General features: G+C 43.4%; 1 protein-coding gene across 3 annotated transcripts in view; it reads left to right on the top strand.

Moving 5' to 3' along the window:
- Positions 1-20857, top strand: part of MAMSTR (MEF2 activating motif and SAP domain containing transcriptional regulator) — a 195172-nt gene that overhangs the window by 113193 nt on the left and 61122 nt on the right. For all 3 annotated transcript variants that reach the window (XM_072110516.1, XM_072110518.1, XM_072110517.1), the window contains exons 8-9: positions 1872-2125; positions 3137-3302. In XM_072110516.1, coding sequence (XP_071966617.1) covers positions 1872-2125; positions 3137-3302 — 420 coding nt within the window. The remainder of the gene's footprint in view (positions 1-1871; positions 2126-3136; positions 3303-20857) is intronic.

Below are 20857 nucleotides of genomic sequence, written 5' to 3'. Positions count from 1 at the left end.
AGTGGGAAGGTAATGTGCCTATGACTATTTTGGCAGTATTTAAAGAAAAGCTCCCATTTCGTTTTTATCATTTAGACCTAATGGACTTAATGCATTTGTTTTGATTATCCAATAGGCTTATTAGGCTTATTATCCAATAGAAGCATTTTATGTCTATCACCACCGTTAGGAGGTACAGAGACAACCTCTAATCTTGCAAAGAAAACTGTATTAGGGTTACTAGCATGTGCTTCTCTAATATGTTCAATGAGACAAAATGCTCCCTCTCCAGTCCTTATAGAATTACGATGTTCCTGGAACCTAGTGAACAGTTTTCTTATAGTTTTGCCTATGTAGAACCTGCCACATGGGAAAAGCAAGACATAGACCACAAATGCAGTTTTGCATGAAATGAAATGTTTGAGTAGGTATGTATACATCCTATATTAAGATACTTTTCCTTCAAGAAATAAGTACAAAGGCTACAGCTACAGTGATAATTCCCCTGGGGTATGGATTTTTCAACATCAACGGTCAACGGACGACGTGTTCATCGTGTGGTCTGGTTGAGACGAAGATTTCAGTTCCTTTATGGCATCAGAAAACCATTGATTCTGGTTTAGGGCTCTTATTTTTATGTCTTCTTCTAGGGACAAGTTGTACTTTATATTGGTATCATGTTGGACCTTTTGATCACTTATTATCCTTTTATTTTATGAGGTTGGGTGTGTGAATATCATAATTTTTGTGCTTTTTAATTTCTTTTTCCTGCGTTCCCCGTACTGGTTCACCAACTATTTTTAGTTAGGCACAGTGTAAATCTAACAGGCACATACTGCTGGCAGCCCTGGGGTCCTTCACACCTTGCAAGGAGCAGGACGATCCGCAGGGGGAGTACCCTAGATGCTGACCCAATATGGTTACGCAGCAATCACACAGGCTCTGTTAGTGATCCCGGGTGATAGCTTTGACATACAGTGAAGTGAGCAAGATATAGATATAGATCTAGATATAAAGCGTGGGTCATTGGAGGAAAAACTTGGGTCTAATGATGGGAAAGAGATGAGGAAAGAGCCAATCTATTGAATGCTGCCTTCTCAACGGTATTTACCAAGGAAAATCCCATGGTGGATAAACTGATCTGGAATCATGTAATTTTTCTATTAAATGCAAGATGTTTAACCCAGGAAGAAGTGCAGTGCAGCCTTAAAATCAATAGGCATATTACCAGACCCAGATGGCAAACACCCCCAGGATCGCAGTTATTTTAAAAAATTTGTAGATTCCTTATCCCCATAGCGCATTTGGATGTATGTGAAATGCTGTCTGTTGCTGCATCCCAACAACGTACATGTACATCTCAGTGATTGCCCAGGTTCATAATTGAAACGCAAACTTTCAATGTCCAGCAGGTTTATGTGCAAAATTTCAAACATTTAAAACATGTGAACTAATTAAAATTTACATGTTAAAACAGGGTCCAAACATGTCACATCCTGCCGTAGACAGTGCCATGCAGTGACAGTGCAGTGACAGTGCAGTGACAGTGTGTGCAACTGCAGCTGTACTTCAATAGTGGACAAAATCCACATTTGCCCCTGAAAAGTTGCAAAAATATAGAAAAAATGATACATTAGGCAAATTCTGCGTAGAACATCTTGAAAACTTAGATACATATGTCACACACTGCACAAGGTGCAGAAAGGTGTGCTTGAGAAAAGAAAAAAAAGGCTCAGTAAAAAGTCGCAAAACAACAAAAAGTCATAAAAATTTATTTAAAAAATCAGCAGAAATAAAGATCCATGTCCCCTTACATGGCAACTTAGAGCAAATTTTTTTAAAAATACATTACTGTCTAATCCATACAGAATATTTTGTTTTGTTTCATTAAGGTTCCAGCTAAGTCATCAGACACTGGAAAAAGTCAACGTCCAAAAAAACTCAAAGATTCTAAACCCAAGGTGAAGAAACTGAAGTATCATCAATACATTCCACCAGACCAGAAAGCAGATAGGTCTCCAGTTGCAATGGATGCTGCCTATTCTCGTTTGCTGCAACAGCAACAGGTTTTCCTCCAGTTGCAGATCCTCAACCAGCAACAAAATCAAACATTTTGTGTACAAACAGTTCACCCACTGACAACAAGGTACTTCATAATCAAAATGATATGTATTTTTTATAGTGTACTTGCTTTAATATTGATTTTTACCAGATTGTCAAATCTGATTTCCTCTTTAAAGGAAATCTTCCATCTGATTCATTCCTTGCAGATGCAGAATCCGATTTTGTAATCCTTTCATATGGGCTAAATTTAAAAACATTTTTACCCTTTACTCGTCAGTACAATTCCCTCTATTAAAGAAAACAAAACAATTCCCATATTATGACATTTTTCTGTTAATAGCTTCTTATTCTTATTCTCGTTCTCCAGCATTGATCTATAATAATGAATACACATCACTACAGTTTTTCTACAGGGAAGAAGGGTCTCTGTGAATCCTATGATGCCCAGAGATCCAGGTACTGTGGTTAACCTGGAAAAAATGGCATGGTCCATTTGCTATGGAACATGTACAATTGTGTATCATCAGGCTAACAGCTTTCCTGCTATGGAGATAGTGTCAAGAGAGCAGGGATTAAGGGTTGTGGGGAAGCCTGAAGTGTAGAGTGAGAAATTTAATGTTACATGGGAACTCAGAAGGGGTGGTAGGAGTGATAGGGAACAGTGGAGACCCTTTGCCACCCCTTTGTTGTCATTCTTTGTTGAAGATTTTTCTATTCATAGAGATGCACATACATAAGGCTAGCCTGCTATACAGAGCAACCATCACTTAATCCCTCCTTTTCCTCAGCAGGAAGGAAGAATGGCAGCCTTCTCTTAAGCACTTAAAATCAGTAACATTTATTGTTTAAGCACTTTATGGTCTTACAGAGATAGTCAGATCAGTAGCAGGGAACAACTGCTCAGACATGCTACACACAGGAGGATAGCAAAAAATCTGCTGGACATAGGCAATAAAAATAATAAGCTAATAGGCTTTCCTACATGACAAGAGTTATTAAACAAATATTAATGGAGGAACCTTTAAAATGAGTGATAATGTGTGTTTACAAATAAGCCCTTTACGTACTAGATTTTTTTTTTTTTTTTTTTTAGTATCTCAGCAGATCAGGTGATTAGCTTTACTGGAACTACACATGCTGGAGCACCCCCCATAAATCTTTCATCTACTTCTAGCACAGCCATGGCACCTGTACCCAATTCCCCAACAAACCCTCCTTTGAAACCAGAGGTATTGCCAACAAACTTGGATGATCTCACAGTAAGTGTGAAAACATTATTTTCTAGTTTTCTGCTAAAAACACTCTTAAATGGTCAGTAATTTTTCAATAGTTTTTATTACTGAATCGTAAAAGTGAATACAGGAAACTGTTACATATGTTGTTAGTGCAACATACTTCCTTTTCCAGTTACTCTATTTAAGCTTATATCATCCTCTATCCTTGCCTAATTCACTTTTCACTAAGAATTTTCTGTGAATTCTGTTTTGCAAACAGCAAGAGTGAAGCTTACTGAGATGTCAGACTTACAGGGGCACATTTAATTACCAAGTCCTGTCGTGATCCCTGACTTGGACTGTTGGACAAGGATGAAGTCCGGCGCGATTCACCAAGATCGTGCGCCCGATATCCTGCATGTGTCACTTCCCCGCTCAGGTCTGCCGGAGTTCACCTTCCTCTTCCCGTTATTTGTGAGTGCATGTCTTGAGACACAATTGGAATTTTAAATCCCGCGCTTAATTTGAATCAGTCGGGTTTTCCGATGGCCACGCCCCCCGATTTGTTTTGTATGAAAGGCGGCGCGATTACGCCAAAATCCAATCGCGGGCACCAATAACCCCTGTTAAATGCGCCGCAAATCGGAAATATTCGGGAAACCCGATGGAAATGTGGTCCGCGGACCCTTAGTAAATGTGCCCCACAGTGTCCATTTTAGGACATGGTATAATAAATAAAAGAAGAATTGGAGATATAACTTGGGCTGCTTTAGAAACAAAGGTCCGAGATGATCGTCTTTTTAAACATTTTATTAGTGCAATAAAAATATACAGGAGCTACGCATTTCAAGAGCGTACTGCTCTACATCAGGTTCTAAATAATGCCCTACAAAATGTACACAATAACTGCAAGAAAAAGATTAGATCCCCTATGTGATTAGGTTTGTAGATACAAGCAATTTGCTATAGCAAATATTATACATATAGCACAGATTAAATTTTCATATATGTGAACATGTAACTAAAGAATATTACACATATATTAAAAAGATATACATGAATTCACATTTGAAAAACAATTCATAGCTGTATGCTCACACATGAACAGACTCTCTCAGGTACTTGATTTTATTTCAAGTTAATATATACATAAGCCGTGTTTTTGCAGCACAAAAAATGTGCTGAAAAACCCTAACTCGGCTTATACTCGAGTCAAGAAAAAAAAAAGCAAAAAGTGTACTCACCTTCTGACACCCCCCGCTGTTATTTACTGTAAACAAAGAAACATTGTTGCAGTGTTAAACATCTATTTATGAATGTGCTCAGCAGAAGTAATACAACTCAATGTTCTGACTAGCTGGAAATAGCACCAAAATTTCCATCACAATATAAGCATCACATACATCATCATATTGATGCCCAAGCATGGCAAAAAAAAATCCTATTATGCTACTAGTGCATATACTGCAAATATTATAAACCTTGTATAATTTTAAAAAAATAGGGCTAGACTGTTGCAGATTGTCATACAGTATTATGGAACGATCGTTACTGCTAAGGCTATGTACACCCAGTCAGCAGTGATTCACCTGCAATGCACATGCGCCACTCGGGTTCTAGCGTATTTAATTTGGCACAGTCTTTCTGCACAGCAGTAACCACACAGGAGCCTGGACACTAAGTTTTTCTGTTATTCAAGGTTTAACCCATCCCCCACCATGACACTATCTAAATAATTTTTTCAACCTGTCCTTACAGTTGGATCAGAACAATACCTAATCGCTGCTATATCTAGCTAGTTGGGACGTTATTTGAGCTGTATTACTCCTGCTGAGCACAGTAATGAATACTGGAACAATGTTTCACTGGTAAAAATGTTTCCTTGTTAGTACTTTCTAACACGGCAATTTAACATGTTAATTTACTAGTTTACTACCTGAGCCGCCATCATTGGGGGTCTAGTGGGACTGTGTTCAAGGGCCCCCATTTTCCTATCAAAAGGGGGACCCAAGGGGATCACAGTACCCACTAAAACCCCCATTCCTATATGAAAAAGAAAATCTATACTCCCCTTTCGGCTTCTTCGCCCTGGCCCGCAGCTCCATCTTCCGTTCTTCCGGCCCGGGCGCATCACTATGATGCTGCAGTGTCACGGCCGTGGGAGGTCATATTGTATGCTCCACACGTGACCTTAAACTATGACACCGCTGCGTCATAGTGATGTGCCTAGTCCAGAAGAGCGGAAGGGTCTGGGAGAAGAAGCCCAAGGTGAGCATATATTTATTTTTTTTAGAGAGGGGGGGCGTCTGGCAAGACATTTTATTAAGGGGGCGTCTGGCAGTACATTTCATTAAAGGGGGGCGTCTGGCAGGACATTTAATTAAAGTGGGGCATCTGGAAGGACATTTAATTAAAGTGGGGCATCTAGCAGGACATTTAATTAAGGGGGAATCTGGGGTGGACATTTTATTAAATGGGGTTATCTGAAATGACATTTCATTAAAGGGCGGCGTCTGGGGTAGGCATTTCATTAAAGGCGACATCTGGGGTGGACATTTCATTAAAGGGGGGCTTAGAACTGGGGGGCTGACTGTAGACTGGGGGCTATCTATATGCTGAGTGGGCACATGCAGGGGCTATCTATATACTGAGAGGGCATGTCTAGTGGCTATCTATATACTGAGTGGGCACATGCAGAGTTTAGCTTGTCATGCCTCAAAAATGTTTGGTCAAAAAAATTGTGTATAATATTATGTATCAGTGTGGGGAGGGGGCCCACAAAAATCTTCCTGTCATGGGTCCCAGAATTCCTAGTGGCGGCCCTGTTGACTGCAAATTAACTGAATAGTATACATTGTATTATATCAACTTAAAATACAATGAAGTAGAGTCTGCTCATTTGTGAGCAAAGAGCTATGAATTGTTTATCAAATGTGAATCCATATATATCTATTAATTTATTAATTAATCTGTGTTATATACATAATATGTATAATATTCTGTAGTTAAATGTTAACATATTTACTAATTTGATCTGTGCTATATGTATAATTTACTGCAATGCGCTATACCAATTGATTGTATCTACCAACTTAAACACACAGGGGCTTTAATCTAATTTTTTATTGCAATTATTCATATGTGGTTGACTATTTCATTGTGTACTTTTTGTAGGGCATTATTTAGAACCTGATGAAGAGAGTGGTACGCTAATTTAAAACATTTAAAAAGACGATCAACTCGGACCTTTGTATCTAGAGCAGTGAAAGAGATCTCCAATTGTTCACATTGAAACACACAGATCATATTGAACCAGAAGGAGATGGATGCAACACCCTAGAACAGTGATGGGCAACCTTTTCAGCTTGGTGTGTCAAAATTTGGCAAAAAAACGAGCGTAACTCGGGTGGTGTGTCACCTTGACAAAAAAAAACATTTTGTGATATTTATAGTTTAAATAACAAATATGTATATTATTTAACGTCAAGGGTACTTTAACCCTAGGTTGTCCGATTGATCCTACCATGTACTGTTATACTGCAATATGGCAGTATATGGGGATTTTCCACATCATCTATTACTATGTTCAAATCGCACATTGTAATAGATCAGCTACAATCAGACACGTGTGGAATTGCTTAGTAACCTGCAAACTTCATGAAAGTTCTCAGGTTATAGTGAGTCGCAGGCGCCGCTCTCCGAATCTTCATGAGGAGCAAAATAATCGCTATGTCTGGCGATTTGCAAGGTGTTGCGATTATTTCAGGGCTTGTACGTCACAAAACTGACATACAAGCCCTGATGACTGTCTTCTATCATACAGTGCACTGACCTTACTTACTGTATGATGAGAGTGGTTGTCTTCTCTGGTCCCTGCTCTGTAGATGCTCAGTGTAGAGATACTGGGACATCATAGAAGGCAGCAGCGATGTAGCCTCTGTCTGTACTGCCACCCTCTCCCTACCACAACTATCAGGAGCTGCAGAGGAGTTTCTGGAGTTGATGGCAACCTCTCCTGGTGCTGAACCCCGTGTTGATACCTGTGCTGACTGGAGACACAAGGCACAGCTCACACAGAGGGAGGAGCCTGCCTGGGGGAGGAGTGCTGGGAGTTCAGTGCAATCTCTCAGCTTCCCGGCTACAGCACCTGGCCGTGTAGGATGAAACTTAACTCTCCAGCGGCCGTGTGTCAGTGAAAATCGCCATCACTGCCCTAGAACATGCTAATGACCAAATGCACGCAGCATCTTCCTTTGACATACATACGAGTTTATAACATCCTTTGATGTGCAAGTCACTCTTCCATCCTCATCACTATAGACCATATAATAGCATATTTGACACCTGAGTCTGGCACCTGACTGCATCTACTTCCTGCCTAGCAAACATGCTCATATGGTCTGTGAGAATGATGTCTAACACCCTATAGACTCACAGCTCTGTGTCAGAGGCTTGTGTAATACATGCACTGCATCTATTTCCTGCCTAGCAAACTGTCAGGTTCGCTAGGGAGATTGCTGGGACTTCTGGTTCTTCTGGTGGTACCAGCAGCGTTCTCCGAACCCCGGCGCGTATCCGCGCAAACTCCACCTCTCGTCCTGGGCAGCGGCTGCTAAGATCTCGCGCTGTCTAGGAGTGGCTGGGACTTTGAACCTCTGCTTGGTGCTTGGTTGTTTCTGCACCATGAGGGGTTAATTCCCAGATGCTGTCCAGCACCTATCAGGTTCTGGAGGTGGAGTTCTGGCTGCATAAATTGCAGCTTCACTAGTCACCAGTGCCAGTGTTTGAAAATCCCTTTCTCCACCTGGTTGCTGCTAGTTTGTATTGCTCTGTATCTGTATCTATATTGTTGCTAACTCGGCTAGTTTTGGACTTTGACTCTTGCTTACTGATTCTGCTTTTGACGTACCCTCTAGTTGTGACTCCGGCTTGTTTACGATTCTTTTATGTTTTATGTTTGTCAGTCTGTTTGTGTTCCCCTTCCCACACTTACCCAGAATATTTCGAGTCTTCAAGTAGTCGCCCCACGGTTTAGCGTGGGGGGGCTATAGGAAGGGACAGAGGTTGGGGCAAGCTCAGGGCACACTTTCCCCTGTCTTTTGTGTAACCAATCCTAACAGAAACACTGGCCACACATAGGTCTGCATCCTGTATCCGACCTGCTACATTCTCTCCTTCCATGGAGCCTTTGTCAGCTGTGGTCGCTCAGGTCCAGACCCTAACTCAGCTTGTTCAGGATCTAGCTTCCCGTCTCCAAATTCAGGAATCTATGCAGGTTCCACGGCAGACATCACCGCAGGATCCACTGCCACCCACGCCTGAACCTAAGGTTCCTCTCCCTGACGTGTTTTTTGGTGACCGTAAGAAATTTTTTTCATTTCGGGAGGGCTGTAAACTTTACTTTTCTTTACGCCCTCGTTCATCGGGCACAGAGATTCAAAGGGTGGGCGTGGTAATTTCCCTGTTGCGTGGGGATCCGCAAAATTGGGCTTTTTCTCTCCCACCTGACTCTCCATCCCGTTCTTCTCTTGACGCTTTTTTTTCTGCTTTAGGCCAGATTTATGACGAACCTGACCGCCGAGCACTTGCAGTTTCCCACCTTAGATCTCTGTGTCAGGGAAAACGGACAGCAGAAGATTATTGTGCCCAGTTCAGACAGTATGTGACTGACTCTCAATGGAATGACTGCGCCCTAAAAGACCAATTTATGTCCGGACTGTCAGACCGAGTACAGGACTTAGTCTTAGCTTATGCCGAGCCTCAGACATTAGATGATGCTATGACTCTGGTCATCCGAGTTGATCGTCGCCTAAGATCCAGGCGATCACCTCGGGTGTCCTCGGACTGTCAGCCAGCGGCCAGTCCGTCTCCAGGTAGTCCAGAATTGGAATCCATGGAGCTGGATAGCATCTCTCCTGCACAGCGGAAGCAACATCGAATAAGACGCCATCTTTGTTTCTACTGTGGAAGTCCTGATCATCAGATCAACACCTGTTCCAAGAGGCAGCAGCAGGAAAACTTCCGCTCCTAAGCAGTAGTCGGGGGGACTGCTTAGGAGCTCAGGTACTCCCTATTGTGTCTAGAATGTATTTACCTTGTACGGTTAAGTTTCAGTCTGTTTCCTGCACTGGTCGCGCCTTTTTGGATTCAGGTGCTGCGACTAATTTAATCGATTATAATTTTGTCTCTCAGTTTTGCATGTCATTGATTCCATTGTCCACTCCTATCCAGATGTCGGGTGCGGATTTGACCCCTCTACAGGCAGGGTTGATCAAATTCCGAACCCCGCAGATAAAGCTTATGGTAGGAGCTATGCATGAAGAATGGTGTTCTTTTCTAGTTATGGAAAACCTGTCTGAAAATGTCATTCTTGGTCTACCCTGGCTCCGGATCCATAATCCGGTAATTAATTGGGAAACTCTGGAGCTGGTTCATTGGGGTCCTCTCTGTAAGGAGCACCTGACCAGAGTTTCACTATGTACAGTAGTGACGGAAGATCAGGATCTTCCAGGTTTTCTCTCGGACTACTCAGATGTGTTTTCAAAACCCTTGTCCCAAGTCCTTCCTCCTCACAGGGAGTTTGATTGTAAAATTGACCTTCTTCCTGATGCTAGATTGCCAAAGGGTCGTATATATAACTTGTCGGTACCAGAACGGGAGGCACTGAAGAGTTATATTGATGAGAGTTTGGCAATCGGACATATTCGTCCCTCTGAGTCGCCCACTGGGGCCGGGTTCTTTTTTGTTGAGAAAAAAGATGGTGGTTTACGGCCGTGTATTGACTATCGAGAATTAAATAAGATAACGGTAAAAAACTCAGGTCCCCTCCCCTTGATCCCGGATCTCTTAAATCAGGTTTCTGGGGCCCAAGTTTTCTCTAAATTAGATCTCAGAGGGGCTTATAACCTGATTCGGGTCCGAGAAGGGGATGAGTGGAAAACCGCATTTAATACACCTTTGGGGCACTTTGAATACCTGGTTATGCCCTTTGGTTTGAGTAATGCCCCAGCGGTTTTTCAAGGCTTTATGAACTCCATTTTTCATGATTACATCGGTGTGTTTATGGTGGTGTATCTAGACGATATTTTGATTTTTTCTCCTGATAAGGTTTCTCACCAGCAACATCTCCGCCAAGTACTTACCAGGTTGCGCAAAAACCACCTCTTCGCTAAGCTGGAAAAGTGTGTTTTTTGCGTCCAGAAGGTTTCCTTCTTAGGTTATGTTGTGACTCCCTCTGATGTACAGATGGATCCGAGTAAGGTTCAGGCGCTCACGGACTGGGTTCGGCCTACCAATCTTAAGGCCCTACAACGATTTTTAGGTTTCGCTAACTATTATCGGAACTTTATAAAGAACTTTTCTGTGATCGCCAAACCCCTCACGGATCTAACCCGTAAGGGTGCTGATCCAAACAACTGGTCCCCTGCCGCTTGCTCAGCGTTTGAAACTTTAAAAGCGGCATTCTCGTCAGCCCCAGTTTTGGTTCAACCTGACCTCTCTCTACCGTTTGTTGTGGAGGTTGATGCCTCCGAGGTAGGAGTAGGTGCAGTGTTGTCTCAGGGGTCCTCCACTCTCACCAGACTTAGGCCCTGTGCATATTTCTCTAGAAAGTTTTCCTCTTGTGAGAGGAATTATGATATTGGTAATCGAGAGCTCCTTGCCATTAAGTGGGCATTTGAAGTCTGGCGACACTTTTTGGAAGGAGCTCTTCATCCGATAACTGTGCTCACAGATCATAAGAACTTAGTATATTTGGATACTGCTAAGCGTTTGAACTCACGTCAGGCTAGGTGGGCCTTGTTTTTCTCTCGCTTTAATTTTGTGGTCACCTACCGACCTGGGTCAAAAAATGTGAAGGCTGATGCCTTGTCCCGTAGCTTCGGGACTCCTGAGCTTCCAGCGACTACGGACAGTAATATTTTGTCTCCAGGTGTTGTGTTGGCAGCTGTCTCCTCCCACCTCTCCTCTCAAATTTTAGCAGGACAAAAATCTGCACCCAAAGACCTTCCGGAAGGCAAATTATTTGTTCCTCTTTCTTGTCGTTTGAGAGTGTTGGAGGAGACGCATTGCTCAGTATTGGCAGGTCATCCGGGAATGCGGAGTACCTTGGATCTCTTAAAGAGAAGTTACTGGTGGCCTCACATGACTAATGATGTGCACGCATTTGTCCAAGCCTGTCAGGTCTGTGCGCGAGGAAAGACTCCCAGGAGACGTCCTGAGGGGCCTCTTCTTCCGCTTCCAGTTCCCACCAGGCCATGGTCTAAAGTGTCAATGGATTTTGTCACTGATCTGCCAGCATCTCAAGGCTATACAGTGATTTGGGTGATAGTGGACCGTTTCTCCAAGATGGGACACTTTGTTCCATTAAAAAAGTTACCTTCAGCTGAAGAATTGGCTGATTTGTTTATACAGAACATTGTACGCCTCCATGGTATACCAGATGATATTGTGTCTGATAGGGGCGTACAATTTGTTTCCAAATTTTGGCGAGCATTTTGTTCTAGACTGGAAGTTAATCTGTCGTTCTCCTCAGCGTTTCATCCTGAGTCTAATGGTCAGTCCGAGAGAATGAATCAGGAGATGATTCAATATCTGCGACTCTTTGTCTCGGACAGTCAGGACCAGTGGGTGAAATTCCTTCCGTTGGCGGAATTTGCTATTAATAACCACTGTAGTTCGTCCACACAGGTATCTCCGTTTTTCTGCAATTATGGTTTTCATCCACGTTTCTCTTTTTCATCTGTGCCTGTCTCTAATATTCCTCGAGCGGAAGCCATTACATCCAAGTTGCGCTCGCTCTGGTCACAAGTTCGGGAGAATATTCAGAGGGCACAAAATTCTATGGTCCAACAAACTGAAAGAAGGCGCACTAAATCTGATACGTTTGTGGTGGGGGATAAAGTGTGGTTATCAACAAAAAACCTTAAATTGAAGGTCCCCTCTTTGAAGTTTGCGCCCAGGTTTGTGGGTCCGTTTGTTGTTACTCATATTGTTAACCCGGTTTCCTTCAAGATTACACTTCCAGCAGGGTGGCGGGTCCATAACACCTTCCATAAGAGTCTTCTGAAGCGCTATGTTGAGCCTGTTTTGCCTCTTTCTGACCCTCCTTCTCCATCTATTGTGGAGGGGAATCTGGAATTTGAGGTGGAAAAGGTGGTGAATTCCAGATGGGTAGGTAACTCCCTGCAGTACCTGGTCCATTGGAAAGGTTTTGGTCCTGAGGATAGGTCTTGGGTTCCGGCTAGAGATGTTCATGCTCCACGGTTACTCAGGTTATTTCATCAGACCTACCCTCAGAAGCCATCTTTAAGATCTAGGGGTCCGAAGGCCCCCCGTCAGGGGGGGGGTACTGTCAGGTTCGCTAGGGAGATTGCTGGGACTTCTGGTTCTTCTGGTGGTACCAGCAGCGTTCTCCGAACCCCGGCGCGTATCCGCGCAAACTCCACCTCTCGTCCTGGGCAGCGGCTGCTAAGATCTCGCGCTGTCTAGGAGTGGCTGGGACTTTGAACCTCTGCTTGGTGCTTGGTTGTTTCTGCACCATGAGGGGTTAATTCCCAGATGCTGTCCAGCACCTATCAGGTTCTGGAGGTGGAGTTCTGGCTGCATAAATTGCAGCTTCACTAGTCACCAGTGCCAGTGTTTGAAAATCCCTTTCTCCACCTGGTTGCTGCTAGTTTGTATTGCTCTGTATCTGTATCTATATTGTTGCTAACTCGGCTAGTTTTGGACTTTGACTCTTGCTTACTGATTCTGCTTTTGACGTACCCTCTAGTTGTGACTCCGGCTTGTTTACGATTCTTTTATGTTTTATGTTTGTCAGTCTGTTTGTGTTCCCCTTCCCACACTTACCCAGAATATTTCGAGTCTTCAAGTAGTCGCCCCACGGTTTAGCGTGGGGGGGCTATAGGAAGGGACAGAGGTTGGGGCAAGCTCAGGGCACACTTTCCCCTGTCTTTTGTGTAACCAATCCTAACACAAACATGCATAAATGATCTGTGAGGATGATATGACAGTCTTCAAATCTCAGTGTAAGAGGCTTGTGAACTGGATACATAGTATCCTCTTACAAATGATGGCATCCAATGAGGAAGAGAACAGGGGGAAAGGAAAAGATCCAAGCATCATGTGTAGAGATGAGCGAGCACTAAAATGCTTGAGTGCTCGTTACTCGAGTCAAACTTTTTCTGATGCTCGAGTGCTCATTTCGAATAACGAACCCCATTGAAGTCAATGGGAGACTCGAGCATTTTTCAAGGGGACCAAGGCTCTGCACAGGGATGCTTGGCCAAACACCTGGAAACCTCAGAAAATGATGGAAACACCACGGAAATGGACAGGAAATAGCAGGGGCAGCATGCATGGATGCCTCTGAGGCTGCTTCTTAATTGCACCATTATGCCAAAATTATGGGCAACAGCATGGAGATGACAGAGTGACTGAATGAGGCGAGATAGCATCTAAAACACCCAATAATTGACCCTGACATTATAGGGGACGGCATGCAGAGGCAGCGGCAGCAGCGGCAGGCTGGAGAGTGGCATGGCGACATACCCAAAATGGACCCAGGCTTCAAACCAATTAAAAAAATTCCTTTTGGAGAGGATAACGTGTAGCACTGTATGTATCAGTAGTTTGCCTGGTTAAGGCGGCAGAGAGGAACCAAAGGAGGTGAGCAAGAAGAGCTGAAATGATTTCCTATGTGAACAAAAGGTTGACGGTATATTTATTCGATAACAGAGCATGGTGGCGCCTGTCCAAGCCCCTCGGCTCCACCCCACCCAAAATGGGCCTGGGGGCCAGAAGCGTTTACTTTGAAAAAATTATAATTTTCAAAGCAGGCGGGGGCTACAAACAGCATTTCTAAGAACCTTTTGTATAAAATCAAGTGTAGTAGTGTTCTTATAAGTAATTGGCCTGGTTATGGCGGGGGAGGAGAACGTAAACAGATGCGCAAGTAGCGCTGAAATAATATTGGTAAATGACAAAAGTTTGCCGGCATATTTTGTGGATAACACAGCAGGGTGGCGACAAAGTTAACAAGTTTGATGTGGAAGTTTTGAAAACAACCCAAAATTCTGCCTGACACAGCTCGTTTGCTAAGGGGACGATGTATGGAGGCAGCTATATGGACGACTTTTGGAGGCAGATATGGAGATGACGTGTGGAGGTAGCAATGGAGACAACATGTGGAGGCAGCTATAAAGATGACGTGTGGAGGCTGCTATGGAGACAATTAAATTTGGATAGTGCCTGTATGTAGCGGCCAAAAAAGTTTTCAAACCAGAGGAGCAGGTAGGTGGCCCTTCAGAAAAATTAAATAGATTGAGTACCTGTATGTGGCAGTCCAAAAAAGTTTTCAAACCAGAGGAGCAGGCAGGTGGCCCTCCAGAAAAATTAAATAGATTGAGTGCCTGTATGTGGCAGTCCAAAAAAGTTTTCAAACCAGAGGAGCAGGTAGGGGGCCCTCCAGAAAAATTAAATAGATTGAGTGCCTGTATGTGGCAGTCCAAAAAAGTTTTCAAACCAGAGGACCGGGTAGGTGGCCCTCCAGAAAAATTAAATACATAGAGTACCTGTATGTGGCACTCCCAAAATTGTTTAAAACAGGGGACCGGGTAGGTGGCCCTTCAGAAAAATGAAATACATAGAGTACTATAGCTAAAGCCAGTTGGCCCTGGCAAAAAATAGCCAGTTTTCTCTGCTTTAGTGTACAAAGAGGAGGAGAAGGAGGAAAATGAGGAGGAGGAGTGCATACATTATTCAGGCTGAGCTTCTTTCACCTGGTGGAGAATGGAAATCCTGAGAAATCCAGGCTTTATTCATCTTGATAAGCGTCAGCCTGTACGCTTATCGGTGATGATGCCACCAGCTGCACTGAAAACCCGCTCTGACAATACAGTAGCGGCAGGGCAGGCAAGAACCTCCAAGGCATACAGCGCCAGTTCGGGCCACATGTCCAACTTTTAGACCCAGTAGTTGTAGGGAGCTCTGTGATCATTTAGGATGATGGTATGGTCAGCTACGCACTCCCTCACCATCTTTCTGTAGAGATCAGCCGTATTCTGCCGAGACTGGGGACAGGTGACAGTGTCTTACTGGGGTGACATAAAACTGGCAAAGGCCTTGTAAAGCGTGCTGGATAAGCTGCCTGCTCGCCTACTCTCCCTCGCTACTTGTCCCGCAGAAGTACGCCCTCTGCTAGCGGTGTCAGAAGGGAAATACTGTTTCAGCTTGTGCACCAGGGCCTGCTGGAATTCATGCATTCTCACACTCCTTTCCTCTACAGGGATGAGAGTGGAAAGATTTTGCTTGTACCGGTGGTCCAGGAGAGTGAATACCCAGTAATCGGTGCTGGAATAAATTCTTTGAATGTGAGGGTCACGGGATAGGCAGCCTAGCATGAAATCTGCCATATGCGCCAGAGTCCCAACGCGCAAGAATTCACTCCCCTCACTAGCCTGACTCTCCATTTCCTCCTCCTCCTCCAACTCCTCTTCTTCTGCCCATACACGCTGAACAGTTAAGGACTGAGCAATGCTCCTCCTCTTCCTCCTCATCCTCCTCCACCTCCTCCGATACACGCTGAGAAACAGACCGGAAGGTGCTTTGGCTATCAACAAGGGAATCTTCTTCCCCCGTCTCTTGTGAGGAGCGCAAAGCTTCCGACTTCATGCTGACCAGAGAGTTTTTCAACAGGCCAAGCAGCGGGATGGTGAGGCTGATGATGGCGGCATCGCAATTGACCATCTGTGTTGACTCCTCAAAGTTACTCAGCACCTGACAGATATCAGACATCCACGTCCACTCCTCATTGTAGACTTGAGGAAGCTGACTGACCTGACTACCAGTCCTGGTGGAAGTTGACATCTGGCAGTCTACAATCACTCTGCGCTACTGGTAAACTCAGGATAACATGGTTAATGTTGAATTCCACCTCGTGGGCACGTCGCACAACAGTCGATGAGCGGGCAGTTGGAGGCGGTGCTGCGCTGCCCTGAGAGTGGCAGCATCTGTGCTGGACTTCCTGAAATGCACAGATGCGGCGCACCTTCGTGAGCAATTCAGACAGATTGGGGTATGTCTTGAGGAACCGCTGAACTATGAGATTTAACACATGGGCCAGGCATGTGCCAACATGTGTCAGTCTGCCGAGTTGCAGAGCCGCCACCAGGTTACGGCCGTTGTCACACAGAAACATGCTTGGCTTCAGGTTCAGAGGTGCCAGACACAGATCAGTCTGCGCCGTGATGCCCTGTAATAGCTCTTGGGTGGTCGCTTAGCGACGGCACTGCTGCTGTGCCTAGAGCTACCGACTGATAGCGCCATGCCCACGGATGGTAATTCGGAGAAGGGGTGGGAGGAGGAGAAGGCATAGTAGGCCTGAGAGACCTGGACCGAGGTAGGCCCCAGATGCTGCGCATGGAGACATTGGTGGACGCTGTGGAGGATCGTGGAGGCGAAGGTGTGGTTTTCGCCATGGAGGTGTTTGTGCCGGAGTCCTGGGCAGGGGGCTGACTAGCAGAGGCAGCAAATGACACAGGGGAAGGAGCAGTGGTGGACCCGGCCAGAGGTGAACGGCCCTGGTTCCATTGAGTGGGGTGTTTAGCATTCATATGCCTGCGCATACTGGTGGTGGTTAAGCTAGTAGTGGTGGAACCCCTGCTGATCCTGGAGTGGCACAGGTTGCACACCACAGTCTGTCGGTCATCCGGTGTTTCTTTAAAGAACCTCCAGACTTCAGAAAATCTAGCCCTCGCCACGGAAGCTTCACTACGTGAAACATTTGACGCTGATGCACCAGCTCTGGCCCTGCCTCTTTTAACCTGTTCTCGTATAGGACTCGCCTCCGTCTCACAAGCACTGTGTTCACCCGGCCTATCAACCCAGCTTGGGTCTGTCACCTTATCATCCTCCGATCCCTCAGTCTGCTCCCCCCTCGGACTTCCTGCCCTGACAACTTCACCACTGTCTGACAACCGTGTCTCCTCATCGTCCGACACCTCTTTACACACTTCTTCCACTACGTCAAGAAGGTCATCATGACCCACAAACTGGGACCGGTGGAAAACCTGGGCATCGGGAAAGAGCTCAGCAGCAACCTGACAAGTGGTTTGTGACTCTGGGAAGGGTCCAGAAAACAGTTCCTCAGAGTATGCTGGCTCAAATGCCAAATTTTCCTGGGAGGGGGCAGACTGGGGGGAAGGAGGTTGAGGTGGAGGAGCTGGAGGAGTGCTTTTTTGTTTTTTTGTCTTTTTGTGTTTTTTTGTTTTTTTATTTTTTTGTGTTTTTTTATTTTATTATAGAACAAAACGTGCAGAAGAAATCACACAGCAACCACATAAGATGATTGCTATGGCTAGTTTCTAACCTACACTGACAGCACACTACAGGATTTTGTGCTGTGCCTGTGACTTTCAGTTTTGAAAAAAAAAAAAAAATCGGCAGACTGTGACTAATTCAATCAAACCCCTAATAAATTGTCCCACTTAGGTGTTTGAAATGGATATGTTTGTCACTAAGAGCTAAATAGAACGTTCGCAAGTCTCCCTGCAAATTTGTCACAATATGTTACTAGCTGCACTACTTGTGCCAGCAAGCCCAGCCACAAGAAAATAAAAAAAAATATATATAACGCTATTGTAGCCCTAAGAATCACTCCTGCCTAACCCTATTCTAATAGAACAACACTTTCCCTGACCAGCAGCAGCTCTATCCCTAATGGCATCCAGACAGAGAATGATCCGAGCAGCGCGGGCAGGGGCTAGTATATTCCCAGGTCACCTGATCAGGCCAGCCAACCACTGCTATCGACATGTAAGTGTACCACGTGATGCTGGGTGTAGTGCAGAGTCTCCTGGTTTGTGATTGGCTCTGTTTCTGGCTGCCAAAAATCTAAACGCCGCGAGATGACATTTTCTCGAGCGGGCGAAATACTCGTCCGAGCACCGAGCTGTTGCGAGTATGCTAATGCTCGAACAAGCAGCAAGCTCGGACGAGTATGTTCGCTCATCTCTTATCATGTGCATTAGTTGTCACACTTGCAGAAGCTGGCTTCTAGAATCTTCATAGCTAAAGGCACATAATTGATAAATAACCACCGCATATGTTAATAATCTGCACACATCTCTTATCACTAGAAATCTCTATAGGTTTTTTCAATGCACATGTAGTGGAATTTTTTTGTTATATTCTGTATCTAGAAAGTGATCTGTTTAGACAAAGCTCATGCTGTAAAAAGGCATAATAAGCTTCTGTATGTTGCATTGAGCTGTACTGTGGAGCTTTACAGTGGATTTCAAACATAATGCAAACATAGTGCAATACCGTGCAGATTATCTTAAAGGTAGGTTAATCGAGATCTGTTGAATATGGACAGTGTGACAAAATCACTGATTCAACATTTGCCCAGAAAAATATTCCAAGCATTATGGTTATATAAGATACAGGGGTGCTGCTGTGCTGCGCATCTCTGCCAGGTTTTGGTTAATATATAGAGGTTTGCAATGCCCTGTTGGTCTCTATGTATTCACAGTTTGAATATGTGTTCAAACTGTGTTTATTGAATTTTCCAATAAAAGAATAGAACAGGGAACACATACACATGTCTTAGCTATGTATCACATACACATCAAAATGAGAAAACATCTTTAACCGGTTAAGGACCGGGCCCTTTCCCGTTTTTTCATTTCCATTTTTCACTCCCCACCTTCAAAAATCTATAACTTTTTTATTTTTACACGTAAAAAGCTATGTGACGGCTTGTTTTTTGCGTAACAAATTGCACTTCATAGTGATCGCATTGAATATTCCATGCCATGTACTGGGAAGCGGGAAAAAAATTCCAAATGCAGTGAAAATGGTGAAAAAACACATTTTTATCGTAATCTTGTGGGCTTGGATATTACGGCTTTCACTTCACGCCACAAATGACGCATCTTATTTATTCTTTGGGTCAGTACGATTAAGGGGATACCAAATTTTTTTTTTTATTTTGCCGTCTTCTTGTGCTTATAACTTTTCCATACTTCGTTGTATTGAGTTGAGGGTGGTGTCATCTTTTGCGACTTTTGATGATGTTTTCAATGATATTATTTTTAGGACTGTATGATCTTTTGATCACTTTTTATAGAATTTAAATTTTTTTTTTAAATGGCAAAAAAGTGCCAGTTTTGACTTTGGACGCGATTTTCCGTTACGGGGTTAAACGCAGTGAAAAACCGTTATTATATTTTGATAGATCGGGCATTTTCGGACGCGGCGATACCTAATGTGTTTATGATTTTTACTGTTTATTTATATTTATATCAGTTCTAGGGAAAGGGGGGTGATTTGAATTTTTAGGTTTTTTTTATTATAATTTTTTTTTTTAACTTTTTTTTTATTTTTACTTTTACTATTTTTCAGACTCCCTAGGGTACTTTAACCCTAGGTTGTCTGATCTATCCTACCTATGCCTACCTACAGTATGGCAGTATATGGGGATTTTACTCCTCATACATTACAATGTGCTGATAGCACATTGTAATGAATGGGTTAACCCGAAGTAGCTTCGGATCTTCAAAGACCCGAAGCTACCATGGCGACGGATCGCCGCTCCCCGATGACGTCACGGAAAGATGGCGGCGCCCATACCTTTAGAATGCTGTAGATATACTGATGCACAAACATATGTTGTTTAACGCTTTAATGACCTGGCCCTTTTTTTTTTCATTTCCATTTTTCACTTTCCACCTTCAAAAATATATAACGTTCTATAATTATTTTACACATAAAGAGCTCTGTGATGGCTTATTTTCTGCGCAACAAATTACATTTCATAGTGATGGTATTGAATATTCCATGCCATGTACAATACTGGGAAGCGGTAAAAAATTCCAAATGCAGTGCAAATGGTGAAAAAACGCATTTACGTTATTTGGATTTTACGGTTTTCACTGTGTGCCCCAAATTACATGTCTACTTTATTCTTTGGGGCTACCAAATTTGTATAGGTTTTATAATGTTTTCATACATTTACAAAAATTTAAATCTCCTGTACAAATTTTTTTTTTAATTTGCCATAGCCTGAAACAAAAACTTCGGTGTACAGAGATGTGGGTAGTTTCATTTTGTGCAACTTTTGATGACGTTTTTAATGCTCTTAGCATTAGGACTATACAACATTTTCGTCACTTTTTATAAAATTTTTTATATTTTCAAAATGGCAAAAAAGTAATATTTTCGACTTTGCGCGCTATTTTCAATACCTAATGTGTTTATAAGTTTTACTGTTTATTTATATTAGTTCCATTGAAAGGGGGGTGATTTGAATTTTTAAGATTTTTTTATTATAATTTTTTAACTTTTATTTTATTTTTACTTTCACTATTTTTCAGACCCACTAGGGTACTTTAACACTAGGTTTTCTGATTGATCCTACCATATACTGCCATACTACAGTATGGCAGTATATGGGGATTTTCCACCTCATTAATTAAAATGTGCAAATCGCACATTGTAATGAATGGGTTAAAATGGGGCGGTAAGACAGGAAGGCTGTCATGGCGACTGATCGCTGCTCCCTGATGACGTCACGGGGAGCGACGATAGTCACCAAGATG

The sequence above is a fragment of the Engystomops pustulosus genome, chromosome 6 (assembly GCF_040894005.1).
Source record: "Engystomops pustulosus chromosome 6, aEngPut4.maternal, whole genome shotgun sequence".
NCBI classification, from domain to species: domain Eukaryota; kingdom Metazoa; phylum Chordata; class Amphibia; order Anura; family Leptodactylidae; genus Engystomops; species Engystomops pustulosus.
The sequence above is the reverse complement of the archived record's forward strand: the minus strand, read 5'-3'. Positions and strand labels throughout refer to the sequence as shown.